This window comes from Apaloderma vittatum, unplaced genomic scaffold (genome assembly GCF_000703405.1).
Source record: "Apaloderma vittatum isolate BGI_N311 unplaced genomic scaffold, ASM70340v1 scaffold23252, whole genome shotgun sequence".
NCBI lineage: Eukaryota > Metazoa > Chordata > Aves > Trogoniformes > Trogonidae > Apaloderma > Apaloderma vittatum.
Window position 1 is genome coordinate 3,732 of NW_009704497.1, and position 14,796 is coordinate 18,527.

The 14,796-nt window shown below is 41.1% G+C and overlaps 2 protein-coding genes across 2 annotated transcripts in view; one reads left to right on the top strand and one right to left on the bottom strand.

Annotated features, from left to right (window-relative positions):
- The window catches only part of LOC104270651 (protein furry homolog), a gene marked incomplete at its 5' end in the record, with an annotated part of 13,106 nt that extends 2,731 nt beyond the window's left edge, over positions 1-10,375 (top strand). The window contains 4 exons of the mRNA XM_009865072.1: positions 3,784-3,801; positions 6,835-6,945; positions 8,123-8,316; positions 8,909-10,375. Coding sequence (XP_009863374.1) covers positions 3,784-3,801; positions 6,835-6,945; positions 8,123-8,316; positions 8,909-9,167 — 582 coding nt within the window. The remainder of the gene's footprint in view (positions 1-3,783; positions 3,802-6,834; positions 6,946-8,122; positions 8,317-8,908) is intronic.
- Positions 10,376-12,507: 2,132 nt separating this feature from the next.
- On the bottom strand, positions 12,508-14,585 carry ZAR1L (zygote arrest 1-like). Its single transcript, XM_009865071.1, has 4 exons — positions 13,995-14,585; positions 13,426-13,518; positions 13,220-13,294; positions 12,508-12,832 (listed from the first exon to the last, which is right to left on the bottom strand). Exons 1-4 carry the CDS (start codon positions 14,583-14,585, stop codon positions 12,689-12,691), a joined length of 903 nt encoding a protein of 300 aa, XP_009863373.1. The 3' UTR covers positions 12,508-12,688.
- Between the last annotated feature and the right edge of the window lie 211 nt (positions 14,586-14,796).

The following is a 14,796-nucleotide window of genomic DNA, read 5'->3' on the forward strand; positions in this document are numbered from 1 at the left end:
CTGGCGTAAAAAAAAATAAAATAAAATAAAAATCTAAGCTAAACACACACCCAGGCTACTTCTGGAAAATGTGCAGAAATTATAACAAGGAAATAAAAACAACACCTTGCTCTACAGATGGCAGAAATCTTATGTTCCCAGAACTCCCCACCTGGTAAAAAGCTTGAGGTTAAAATAGTCCCCTCTACAGACAAGACAAACATAAACTCATGTTCAGCATTAGCACAAGTGGTTGCATCACAAATGCCTGCTGGTGCTGGTAACTAACTTGGCACCAGTTTCTCTAATCAGATCTTATTTCAAAATAATTGCACATGATTTGTTGATGTTTGTTACTGTTACTGAAAATGGGCAAAGGCAAAAATTGCTTATTCTGATATAAAAGAAGCTTGAAATAGAAGTTGTCTAGGTCAGCTACTAGAGCTAGCAACTTTTCTAAAATAGGGTAAAAGCTTTGTGTCCCAGAATGTCTTTCTCCCCTCATTCTTGCCACAGGTTACATGATCTAGATGTATCTGTGATTTGTAAATTTTGATGCTATGTTGAGTGACAGTCTGAAGGACACAGGAGTCAATTTGCAGACAGAAGATAACTGCACGTACTGTTGTGCTGGCTGTCCAGCTGCAACAGCCTTAGCTGGATACCGCTATCCATACACTCTTCAACTTTAGAGAACAGATATTTTTTTTAATCTAGTCAAAGACCAGTTTAGTTTGTTTGTTTGTTTTCTAGAAAAAATATACATGTAAGTTCTTATTTTTCTTGTCAATCATCACTACTAATTCAAAAAAGTATTTACGTCCTAATGAGACATTCAGTTTACCCTGTAAGTCCAAAGTCAACTTGCTCACCCAAAAGCTCACCATAAGCTAATGGATATGGGCTTTGCAAGCTCAGACTGTTAGAGGATATTTAAAACCTGCTGCACCCTATGCAAGTTTGTCCCCAAAAATCAGAATATACCTGTGGCCACAAGTTTCCCCTGTGGCTAGAGGTTCAGTTGCTCTAGGCCGCTAGTAAGACTGGAGTTATACCTCTTGGGACCATAGTCATCTGCAGCTGGGTTGAGTTAGAATAAAACTCAAGGCACGGTGAGTGTCATTAAGTTGGAAATTCTTGATAATCAGTAATCAATTATCTGAGTTCTGTTTTGACAGATCTATGGGTTGCCAGTGAGGTAAAATTGGCCCAGGTAGGCCAATTGGCCTCTTCTTCTGAAGGAGGAGCAGCTCTGTGGTTTAGATTTCTCCAGACAGAATAGTTTCTGCTATCTTTCAAGTCCAGTGGATATTTAAGAATGCACAGCATATGCTGTATCTCTCTTTTTCTCTCTGATATGTATATATAAAACTTAGTATGTATATAGCCACTTCCCTAGATGATGGGAAAAGCTTTTGTCTGCTGGAATGTCAAGTCAAATGGAATAACTTAATAAATTGCACTTGTGATTTAAAAACCCTTGACACAGCAGTGATTTTGTTATGGTGGGTCTCCTATGCCAATGCATGCCAAAAGACTGTGTTGCCATCAAAGAGTTTATGGCTTGAGAAATAACTGTGTAATTCTCATCTTTTCAGTATGTGAAAATGATTTCTTGGGGGGAAAAAAAAAAAAGAAAAAGGTGGCCCGTGATCTAAAGATTACAACTTTGCTATCTTCCTGGTTTGCTAGTAGTACAGAACAGAAATTCTTTCTCGATAAAAAAACAAAACGTGTTGCCACTGGGGAATGTGTGTCCTCCTTAGTTGTAGCATTTACTAGGTGCGTAAAGGACTGTGCAGGTGATCCAAGTACTTTAAACATTCAGTATTTTCAGCTGCTGAAAACACTAATAGTGTAGTCTTTATCAACTAATCTAAAATGACACTTCTCTTACTATAGGAATTACACTAGAAATTGAGAAGAGTGAAGTCTAGGATCATTCCACCTGAGCCCTTGCTGCTGAGGACTAAACAAGATGTCACTTAGTCCAACAATTAGTGTCTTTTCAACTTCCAAGGAACATTTCATTTTGTGCTGAAAGAGGGAGGAAAAGAAGTTACAATCATGAAATGGTAGAGCAATGTGGAGTTAGCATCAGTAGTTTAGGGAGATTTTGTATCTAGTATATCTTCTTTCAGTGAAGAAGGGTTTTTCACGTACTGTGAAACCTCTTCCCCACCTCTTTGTTTGTCTTGCCCTGGTTTTGGAAGCAGTACAGAGAAGACAGTAATTTCTGGAAAAAAAACACCGTAGAATTCACTTGTTATTCCCCCACCCCTCCTCTTCTTTAAAGTAAATTCCATGGCAAATTAGAAATTCTATGTGGATTTCAATGTTTTTGAAAGTCCAAATGAAACCTGGTGGCATGCTCAACTTCAGAAGAGCTTAAGACAGAGACAGACAAGATTTGAAAAATACAAGCCAACACACCTGTGAATTTACTAGAGCACTATGATCTGTCTGCTCTTGTCCTCTTGAATTTAACTTTACAAAGCTTAATTTAGGTGAACTGCATGGAAGCCAAGGTATAAAGGCGTTTTTCAAGAGTACTAAATAGAAAAAATTCAAGCATTGTTAAAGGCATAAAATTAAACATCACAAGAGCTTAAAGCTTAGTTTGTTGTGTTTTTTTGTAGAAGAGCAGTTCAGGATTTGGGACAATACTTTTGATACGTTTTTTAATAGTAAGGCCCATGGAAAGAAACCAGCCTCAAATACTTTGTTAGGCTATACAAGGTTAGCATTATGTCACATTTCTATGTCGCTACCTTTGTATTGAGGGTAAGGTAAATTATTTAATAAGAATGCCAAATGTTTATTAACACTGTGTGCATATGCACTAACATCAGACTGTAACTGGGCAGATGTCGCTATGTTTGTTAGTTGCAGCGTTTACATGATGACTCTTCATCCAAAATGTCATAAGGATATAATAGATATGAACTAAGGAAAGCTGCATTCCATGTACACAGAGTGCAAATATTAGTTCTTGGCAAAGAAAAGAGGAACACATTTCTGAGGAGGGAATTTAGTCCCCTAGTCTTTGAAATGCTAACATAGGTCAATTAGAACCTTTATTATTATTACAACAGGACTTACACTGACATTTTAGTAGCTCCAGAGCTACAAAACTGGTGAGAGGAAGGAATACAAAGCTGTCTCAACTTGTGGCATTGCCATGTAGTGAAACCAAACTGGCATCTTCTGTGGATTTTTTTTGTCTTAATGATAGTCAAAACGTAAAAGTTATATGCAAAGAATTTCCATTCTAATATGCCAAGTAATAAACCCAGCAGCCACAGAGGTTATGCTGGAAATTTCATTAGACCCATTATGGCCAAAAATAGAATTATTTATAAATAACAATATGTTTATAAATAACAGTGTTCAGTTCTGTTCAGCATTTGGAAACCCTGCATAATCTTTTGAGTACTTTGCAATATGAACTCTTTTTATTAACAAAGAAAGAAAATGTAATTAATAGTATTATTTCAAGAGTTTTCTAACACAACTTCACCGTAAGTTCCTGAGCTACTGAGTGGGATAAATCAACACTAATAAATCTGGAGATCTAACTGAGGATATTTAGACTGGGGTTTACGAGTCGAATTAAAGCTTGATTTCATTAAGAATGCTGTGCATGTGTGATATTTCCAACCGGTTGTCAGGTTGAGGCAAGCGTTGCTAATACTGCTGACAAGTTATGCTATTAAAGATGGGCTGTGCTTCCTATTGCATGCGTTACACTGACACTATACTTTCTTTCCTTTCCTTTTCTCCTGTGCCATGCTTGCTGTTTAGCAAATGGAATCTCTTGCAGTAAGTTGAAGTTCTTTCATATTCTTTGTCCATCTGTAGATGGACTAATATACCCCAGTTTTACTGTTCTATTTCTAAGCATGTTTTCCTTTTTTGTTGTAATTTTTCTTTAGAATATGTGGTTCTACATGCGGTGACTAAAATAATTTACTAAGGTGTGTTTTGTGAAATCTAAAAGCACTGTGCCAAAATTTTGAGACCTTCATATGCTGTTTTAAATGGTCGTTTACATAAAATTTTTACGATTTTTAAAAGCCTTTGAATGGATATGAGTTGAAAATGAAAAAAGTTATTTTGAAATTCATAGTTTTCAAATTGTTCTAATGAAAATCTACAGTTTATAGTTGACAGTTATATTTCAAATTGGTTTTTTTATGTGTTGATGAATAGTTTCACCACTATTGGTTTCTAATACTTGTTCAGGAAGAACAAGGATTGAGTTGCTTGATATGGTAACTAAATACTGAGTTAGTCAAACCTGAGTCCTCAATTTGACCTTAGTTTGTGTTCATTCAGGTTAGCAACCCAAGCAGTGAAACTGAGTTCTCGCTCACAGAATTGTTGAATTGTTGAGGCTGAAGAAGACCTTTGAGATCATCAAGTCCAGCCTCTCTTTAGTCCTCTCCAAGGACTGAAAGAAATATCTTTTACATGCCAAGCTATCATGAAGCTGTTATTTTCTTTAATTAAGTTGTGCCAAGTCCTGGTTTTCATTTAATTTTTAACTCCTTGACACTTCAAGTACATGTGTGTTTAACTGCTACATAGTGTTGCCAGTTCTCCAAAATTCAAATAGGGTGGATTTGATCCCTCCCCAAGAACCTGGGGTTGTGTCTGTCCCTGCTGTTGAACTGGACGGGACCCAGGAGCCAGTGTGTCCCCCCAGGGCTGCATGGGAGCTGGACCATTAGCACCTGCCCTGGCTGGTGCCCTGGCCAGCGCCTGGTGTGCCCAAGCATGGTTCCAGAGAAAACAGAAGCCAGAACCATTTCCAGGAGGTTGTATCTAAACAGTCACTCTTTTTTGCGGAGGAGAACGGTTAGCCACTCAGATGCAAGCTTGGCAGTGTTTCTTATGGAGAGTGGTCTCTAGGCAGGTTTTTTTTAACAGGCAGCACCCCTCATGTCCCACGTCTTCATTGTCTTAGCCATCAATAGGTTATGTCCTGCCCACAAGTCAGTTCTGTCCTAGCGGGTCACACGTCTGTTCCCTCCCTTTTAATTCCCACCACAGATCTGGTGGGCCTTCCTTCAGCTCCTGTGGGGCTTTGCCGTTCTACCATGTCTGTTGGGAATCTTCCCTTCCGTTTGGGGCAGGAGCACTCTGACCCTGCTCACCAGTAACAGACATGAAATGTACCGACTCAGATACCAGAAACAGTTTATCCCTAAGAGCACAGAGCTCAGACCGGGCACATCATCTACAGCACCGAACTCCTCTGCTGTGGCAGACCAACGCTGAGGTGAGAGCAGCCCTGTCTGCTCGGCCTTCAGCAGGATGAACCCTTCTGGGTTGACACCCAATGGCTTGGTGGTCTCCTTCTGCTCCCACTCTTCTCCATAAACCTCCTTGAGACAGGAAATAATTCTGCCTGGGTTGGGCAGTGCCCCTGGGGACTGCTCATGGATGGGTAATTGGTGTCCACCTCTCCGTGACAAACAAAGCTGAAATTTGCCAAAGAACCTCTCTTCTGAACTCAGCCCCTCAGCCTTATGTGGCTGGTACAGAAATTTTGAGAACTGGAACACTAAGGATATATTTCTAATTTTGGCTTATTAATAAAAACCCTGGCACTTAAATATTGAACCATATGTAAATAAACACTTCGATCAGATTAACATTTTTAATGTTTTTCCAGTATTTTTTGTAAGTATTTTTGTTGGCATTTGCGCAAACCTCAATTCAGCAAACAGCTGAAGTACATGTTGGTAGCTAAACATTTATGAGGTGCTTTAAGAAAGGAAAGACATTAATAGTTTTGTCTTCTTTTTTGCCATGTTTGGCATGAAACTCTGCTCTAGTTCCTCCCAGCAAACGGAAAGATCGCTGAGCCCACCCTTGGTCAGTGTGTCTGTAGGAGAAGACAAATCAAATACAAAGTCTCTTAGGCTTTCCTGCTCCAGAGTCAGGACTTGTCAAGAGTCAGCCCTGACTTGGACCTGCAGAATTTTCCGTTCTTCTGTCATTTGTCAAATATTAAATATTCCCCCCTTACTCACTATGATACAGCTGTGTACCTGTGAGTTTCCCCTTCCTGCTAGTGACATGGATACCAGGACCATAAGCATATAACTTGAGTTCTCTGGCAGATGTGCCCATCACATATGACTTCAATGTGTCTGATACCCTTTTGTGTCGTGCTGCACATTACACTGGAGAAAACAAGTTAGTATTCACAGAACAGTATCTACTTAATCTGGGAGAATAAATTGTAGAAGCCATATGTTCTCTTACACATTAAACTCCGTCCATTTGTTGTATGGTTTCTTTAAGATGATGGAAAATCCATGAGCTGAAGTTTCAAGCTGCAGAGCTGGCAATTCCCCCTTCCGGCTCCTGGCTGGATTTATTGCCTCTCTTCCTCACCCCTCAGAGAAGCAGGCAGGAGCTTTGTCCCTCTCGGACTTCATTGCTTCTCTTTTGGGTTTCCATCCTCTCAGAAGAGATCTTTGACCATTTCTGAAGTTCTTAAGAGTTTTATGTTCCACACAGCAAAATCATTTCCCCTGTACTCTGCCTGTGCTTTCCAGCTGCAAACTGGAGACACTGAAGCTAAGCTATATAAACTGCTTTAAGGTTGATGCTGATGTGTGCTACGTGAGAGTTAGCCATCATAATTTTGATTTTAAATGTTTTATGTGACTTGCAGAAGAAAAAATGTTATTTGTTTGCTGAAATAGTATATGATCATACTCGAGTAAAATAACATTTTTTGAGAACTGAACTATTTCAATGTGTTTTATTGGTTATTGAAAATTATCCCAGCTCACTGATCTTTATTAATTGTTTCTTCTCCTACAAATCTTTCCTTAGCAACTGGAACTGTGTCAGAGATTATATAAACTGCACTTCCAGCTGCTGTTGCTTTTTCAGTCCTACTGTAAACTTATTGGACAAGTGCATGAAGTCAGTTCCATGCCAGAGGTATGTAACAAAACACAAAGTCTTACACTAAAAATACCACTGTACTTCCATGTTTCTATTTTTCTTTCTGTTGACTTACACCAAAGATTGCACTGTTTCACCCTGAGTATAAGTCTGCAGGCAAAACCCTTCAATACACCAGCATCCACATTAAAATAGGCTGAGACGCTGCATTTTCTTTAATTCACTGTACTTTCAGAGGCTGGGATCTTGTATACATTCAGTGTTCAAGTCACTTCAGTCAGTGGTAACAAACTGGAACAATATATGGAATCTTATCTTCACTCACCCACTTTTATATTTATTTTTATATTTATTGAGGCCTTAATTTTTAGGGAAAAATGATCCTTCTTCACACACAGAAAATAGCCTGTTCCTAGATCATGACTGATTTTATCTGGACTTTGTGGACACACTTCGACCAGGAGCACTTGTTAGCGTGACAACAACAAAATAATTTGGTAAATTGATCTTAATGTGGGTGCAAAATTAAAGTTTTTGCTGGAATAATGTACTGTAATTCCCAGCCACATAAACTGTCCCCGTTGAATATTCATCACACTAGAAAGATCAGCAGCAGTTTTTGGCAATTATTAAATGGTTTTGCATCCTTTCATACTGGAGCAAGCAAAGGTGTGTAGCGTAGAACTGCTTTTATATTTTGACTGCAGTATGCTCACTGATCTTGCTCTCCGGATAACACATTGAAATCAGTTTAATGCTCCCAAAGAGTATTCTGTGATTTTTTACAAGCTTTCTTCTTTAAATATTTTTGACACAGCACACTATCACTTCTGATCCAAATAGCCTATTGTTTTTAGGTAAATCCGTGTATCTTACTTCAAAAAAATACTTCACAAGAACAATACTGTTAGTCAAGTTTATTTTCAGCAATAGCAGGGGTGAAAAATCAAAGATTGTTTAGATGCACTCTTGCATTTTAGTAAGCCAAAAATACAGCATAGTGTTAAAGGAAGCACAAAGCTTAAAAATATGTAGTTTGTGTGCTTCCCATATCGCACAGAACAGACGTCAAGAAATGGCCTCATGTTCAAATGGGCTCTTTTCCGTAAGGTGTACGTCCAGTGTAGTAAAAAGAACAGCCTTGAAATACCTGTTCCCATTGGCACCTATGAAGAATGAAAATACCCATCTCTCATCTTTCTCCTTGGAACAGCTGTTAAATATGTCGAGAGAGCTGAGTGAGCTGAAGAAAAACCTGAAGGATGCCACTGCTGCCATCGCAGCGGAGCCTCAGGCGACAGAATCCGAGCCCTCATTCAACTCTACGGAAGCAGCTATTCAGTCCATGCTGGAGTGTTTGAAAAACAATGAACTTGTGAAAGCTGTCCGACAAATAAGAGAATGCAGGCAAGTTTTGCTACATGGCTCATATTAAGCTTTCATGTGATCGGGAAAGGATGTGTTTATTATTCCCCTAATTTTATACTAAATGCAATGTGCTGAGTCACCATAATTAGCTATGTTTCACAGAGGTACGTGAGGTATTAACTTACTAACTTTTGCAGGGGTATGCCACAAGTAACAATATCAAATCAGTAATAAAAACCTGCATGCTTGCAACAATTACAATGTTCAATTACACTGTGAGATCGAAAGTACTTCTGCCAGGCTCTTTTCTTAAGAAGAAAGAGCTAATTCCTTACAGGTATATGTCACTGGCACCAGCTAACCTTCAGCCCAGTTTCACTTTCACTTATTTGAATGAGTTTTCTTAAGCTCTTTGGGGTTTTTTTAAGATAATAGGAATTGTGCTTTTATGTGATTTCAGTGCCTCATACCAGGGTCTGAGTAACAAATGAGTAGCAAGAAACAGTGAGCTGGGTTTTAGGGTAAGAGTGTGTGTGAGTCGGCTCTCATTTTAGAGATCTCTGCCACCTCGTTTCTGTCTGTGCTGATAAACCCATAATGATCCACACATTCTTCTCCTGTTTGATTGCAGGATTTTGTGGCCCAATGATATCTTTGGAAGTAGCTCTGACGATGAAGTCCAGACACTACTGAACATTTACTTCCGGCACCAAACCTTGGGTCAGACGGGCACCTATGCATTGGTGGGCTCCAACCAGAGCCTGACTGAAATCTGTACCAAATTAATGGAACTGAATATAGAGATCCGCGACATGATTCGCAGAGCTCAGAATTACCGGGTCATCAATACTTTTCTTCCAGACTCCAGCATTTCCGGCACAAGTCTCTGACAGGACTTTTGTGTCCTCTTGCAAGCTGGGAGTGCTGCCCTGCTGGGGTAAGGTGGCTCGATGTCTTCTCAGCCTTACAAAGGTTTGGTCAAACTGTACTCACTCTTGTTACGTTTAGGATTTCTTCTAAAAAGATACGGGCTGAACTTCAAACGTGTAGCAATACTGTAAGGACAAAGGTAGCATAGAGCGTCTGGGACAACATCCCTTGTTCTCTGTGGCACAAAAACCGGTTAGCATTTCACTGAGCAACTGCAACTCACTACTGAAGAAGCGACTTCCATTGCATACCAAAGCCTACTACACTGAACAATACTTCCTTTATAGCAAATTAATTTTAGGTTGGCAAAAGTGCAATGTTTCCTTCACAAAATAATATTTTTTGTTAAGAAAAAAGAAATGTACATTTTTTCCTTTTGTTTTTCCTCTTATTTGGTTGAGTGAAAGATGGGCAGAATGAAGCTGGCCACAGAATCTCGCAAACTTGTTGGTCGAAAGCTGAGAGCCTGTGTGTATGAAACGAATTGTAAATGGACTACAGTTTGATATACACTGTAATTTGAATATGATTACTGTATCTTAAAACAACGAGCTGCTATGAAGTACATTTCCTAATGTTACTAGGCTACTGTCTCTGAAGGTACTGGATCATATTGCAGAGGTCTGTTCTTAGGGCCCCCAAGCATCATAAATGGTCTTGGCAGATTTTCTTTTTTTTTTTCTTTTTTTTTTTAAGGACCTTGGCTGCTTTTTACTAGAGGGTTGCTTTTATGAATATATTTATACTATTAAAGGATGGTTGATCTAATTTAACTTTGCCATTTTGTAGGAGAAAGTCCATCACAGAGTCAAATCTTTTGAACTGTTATGCATGCGTATTTTTATTTAATATAAATTTTGACTATAAAAAGTAAAAATATTAACGTGAAATGCAAGTTCTTATGTTAAGTTCTTTTAAAGAGATGTCTTATTTTATTTGTAATGTATATATAAAAGTTATACCTGTATGTTTTTTCTTACATTTAACTGCTGTCCAGTGTTAAATGTATGCATGTAAATGTGTTGCACATCTGAAACTTTTATTCTGACAACTATGTAACTTATTCACTCTGTAAATACACTTACCGTTTTTGTGAAGTAACTTTGGTTGATACTTGGATCAGTACATCCATTTAACTAAAATATAGAAGTCATATATAATCACGACAGTATGTGCTTGCTGTGAAGGTTGTGTTCTTGTCTGAATTTGTACTGTTGTGGATGATATCCATGATCAGCAGCCTCCCAGAAACACCTTTTTCTCCATTTATGGTGAAACTTTTCATTACACTGAATGAAACCAGGCAGAAATGCAAGGATATTTTTTTTCAGTGTGTAGTTACAGAAGAATACTTGTATTGATACAGAAAAGTGGTGGAATCTATTTATTTTACAGGTTTTCTCATTTTGCAGTGCACAGAGCTCTGCAGCACAATTGTTGCTATTTCTCGGAGTAGAATAATCTCCAATGGTTAGCGAAGTCTTCAAATTTCAGTTATGTATTTCACTTCTGAACTGTAGTCAGGGTGGTCGGTGAAAACTTCAGTGTTCGGTGAAAGTTGAGATCAGCTCTATCACTTGGAAAATTCATGGATATTTTACAGAATCGCAGGAAACTTCCATTTGGAAGGGACCTGAGGAGGCCATCTAGTCCAACATCCACTTGGAAACAGGGTCAGCCATGAGACCAAATCAGGTTGCTCAGGCCTTTACCTAATGGGGTATTGAAAGCATTTAAGGATGGAGAGTGTATGGCCTCCCTGGACAACCTGTTCTACTTGACTGTTCTCATGGTGGAGAAGCTTTTGTTTTATCTCTGGATCTATCTTATTTAATTTCATATGTGTTGTCTCTCAGCCCACTACTATAAGACACATTGAAGGGCCTGTCTCCATCTTTCCTGAATAACCATAACCTAGCAGGCTACTGTGAGCTCTCCCTGACATCCTTACTTCTTCAGACTGAATAAGCCAAATTTCTTCAGCTCATCCTCTCCTCCTCACAGCTTCCACTGAACTCCTTACAGTCAATCAACATTTCTCCTATAAAGAGCCCAAAACTGGATACAGTCAGCCCGATGTGATCTAGTGAATGCTGAGTAAAGGGGGATGACGCTTTTGCTGCTGCACTGACTCTACTTTAGTTCATACAGCCAAGGATGTTGCTGCTGCCAGGGCCCACTGAAGGTCCCACACCCCGCTCACCAACCAAACTCCAAGGGCACTTTGCCAATGAGCCAGTGTCTGTGTCACTACCAAAGGTTCTCCTCATCCAGGAGAGAATTCCCTCTTGTCCCTGCTGAATATCACAAGGCTGGTGTTGGCCCATCCCTCCAGTCAGCTGAGAGCTCTCCAAATTGCAGCACTGCCCTCAGCTGGTCCCCCCAGTTTGGTGTCACCTGCAAACTTGACAAGCACACACTCTTGCCTCTTCCAGGTCACTGGTAAAGATGTTGACCGGGACAGATCACCTGCTGTACACCACTTGTTACTGCCCTGCAGGCATGCTGCAACCCCTTAAACACTACCTTCAGCAACCCTCGATGTGAAGACCTTCAGAGGTTCCTTCCACCCTAAAGTACTCAGTTTCTTCACAGGTAAGCTAGCTAGCTTTCTCAGCATCATTTCTAAGTAGAAATGAGTATGTTCCCAACACAGCCTCAGCAGCATCCTAGAATTAAAGCAACTGCAGCAATGCCACACTGTGTTTCTACACCAGTATGTTAATTAGGGTTCCCCTGACTGCATTTTTGTCTCCTTCAAAAGCACATTCATTTATTCGCTTCAAGTTATATTTAAACCACTTACCCTGGAGGTGCCTTACATGACCAAAAAGCTTCTGAGGCACAAGCCTATATTTGAAGAACATGCTCTGCTTCTTTTGGGATACATTAAATCACAGAACATTACCCTCCATCACAGCTATCCCACCTTGTTTTTCCTGTCCTCACTTAAAAACTATGAAGCTTACATTTTTCCCCTCATAGTCTTCTAGCAGGTAAGACTTTGATTATCAAACTGCTGTGACTTCTTTTTTATACACAGATATATATACATTTGACAGGAGCAGTGGGAAGAGACACCTGGAGATGCATTTATCCCTTCATTCCCCAAAAGGCTTGCATTTTCTGCACTAGTTCAGTTGGAGTGACTGAAAGAAAAACTTGCTTTTGCAGTTTCAGTCTTAGCATTCTTTAAATGCAGACTAAAAACAAAGCCTCTGTTCTTTAGAAAATCAAATAGGGTCTGTTTCCTTTCAGATATACTGTCCTCTTTCATGCCAGCAGAATGCAACTTCAGGGTAACAAATTAATGCAAACTTTTATTGATCTTTATTCACAGCATATAAAGTATGTAACTTCATTGTATATAAATAATACAAAAGTCTTTATCCATTATCCAATGCCTGGTCAAAAGCCTAAAGTCAAAACACTGCAAGAGACAGACATAGAGCAAAGCACAAAAGAGAAGAGGGCACACAGATCAGACAATGTATTTGAAGCTGTAAGTGCTATCACAGGACAGCCTCTTGTCTTTGCAGCGGCCGCAAAGTTCTTGGCGATGAGGTCTCTTAAGATCAATGTGTCTTTTCTTCTGAGGACAGGAACAACGAGTCTTTGAACAGGTCTTAAGAAACAAGACATTTTATTAGTAGGAGACGAGAGGTGCTCACTTCATATTAGAGTGATATTTAGTTTTCCTTAATCATAGCAACACATTTGGGCTGATACACTTAAGAGCTCTTGTGGTGAAAACACTGCAGAGCTCAGCTGTAAGAGACTTCTCACCTAGAAGCACAAATCCCTACCCTACATGTAGCTCAGCAAAACACTGTATGAACAGAAAACTGTTCATGTAAACCTCCTGCAGGAGGAAGGAATCCTACCCCATGACACCTTTCCCAAGTAACATTTCCGAGTACTTTGATGAAAGCAAGTTCTCTTCCAGATCAAATAAATATAAAATTAAACAACTGTAAACTATTAGAGTGTATGACAAAAATCTTTAACTCACCTGGCACTGGATTGCTTCCACTCGATAGGGATTGAAGCCCTTCTGGCATTTTCGACAGAGCTGCTTGAAGTACACCTGAAGAAAAAAAGTTCTGTTACTACAGAGACTCAGAGTATTCAAGTGCAAGGACCTAGATCAGTGCCAAATATCTAATTTGTCATAGACCTCTTATAAGCCTCAGGAGCAAGAAATTACTTGTTAACTACCTTGTTGCTTCCAGAAATGCACCACACGTAAGCACTCTCCCATCTGGTCTTGCAGTTTTTACAGTGGAAATAGCCATACTTCTGCTCCAAGAACTGTGGAGAGAAAGTTGACTGAGCAGCCTCCAGCACTGCGAGAGCACCCAGCCCAGCTCCTCCATTGCCACCACCTTGTACCACAGGCAGGAGACCCCACTGCTGTGAGCAGACAGAGCTCTTTGCAGACTCAGAGCTACACAGACCCAACAGGGAGGCCAGGGTGGGGACCACTGTGCCTTTTCCCTCTCAAGAGAGGATTTCATAGAATCATTAAGGTTGGAAAAGACCTTTAAGATCATCAAGTCCAACCATCAACCCAATGCTACCATGACCACTAAACCATATCCCAAAGTGCCACACCGATGCTTTTTTTTTTTTTAACACCTCCAGGGGACAGTGACTCCACCACTTCCCTGGGCAGTCTGTTCTAATGCTTCATCAGCCCATTACAGTTGCTCTCTGACCTGTTTCATGGTTTGTCCCCCACCCCTCTCACCCAAGGTAGGCTGCACTAGGTCCCAAACCCTGCACACCTGGAAGACAGCCCGTTGTCTAGGGGCTGCTGCTGCCTCCTCCTTCTCCTCACTTGGCAGAGCAGCCTCTGCCCAGCTCTCCTGCTGCTCCCCGATAGCATCCTCCACCTTCTGCTCCTCAGGTGTTGTTTCAGACACTTCATCCTTTTCCTGGGGTCCAGCAGCCTCAGGCAGCGTGAAGAGGCGGCGGTCCAGCACAGGCGAGTAGAGTGCGAGGTGCCCCTGGGTGCGAAGGGCGGCGGGGCCGAGGGGCTGTCCCAGGGGCAGCGTGCGTGGCCCCAATGAGCACTGCACAGCTGCATCAGAGCGCAGGTTCACCTGCACGCCCACCTCCTTGGTGCTGGCTCTGTGCAGCCTTGGGGTCAGCCCAGGGCTCACCTGTGACAACAGGGCCTGGAGCTGGGCCCGCCGGTAGCCTTCAAGGTAGTCAGAGGGCATGGGGCTGAGGGGCCCCCCGAGGAAGGGGCTGATGCCACTGCTCTTGCTCTGCTTCCAGCTGGGCTGCTTCAGTGCTGGGTCCCTGCTGCGGTTTGGTGTGAGGCTGCCCCTGAGGCTCTGGTATGTGCTGAAGGGATAAACAAAGCCCTCCATGGTCAAATGGTCAAAGCCATGGAAAAGTCAGTCCTGGTTGCCTCCCTGCCCTGCTTTTATCTCACCTGGAGAGCTGCTGCTAATTGTTGCTAATCAATAGAGAAATTGGCCCCAGCTTGGTGTGGTGAGCAGGGGGTGGGGGGAGGATTGATTGCAAAGAGAGGGCTGCCCTTGTCTCTGCTCCCTGGGCTGAGACAGGGGTTGTCCCTGA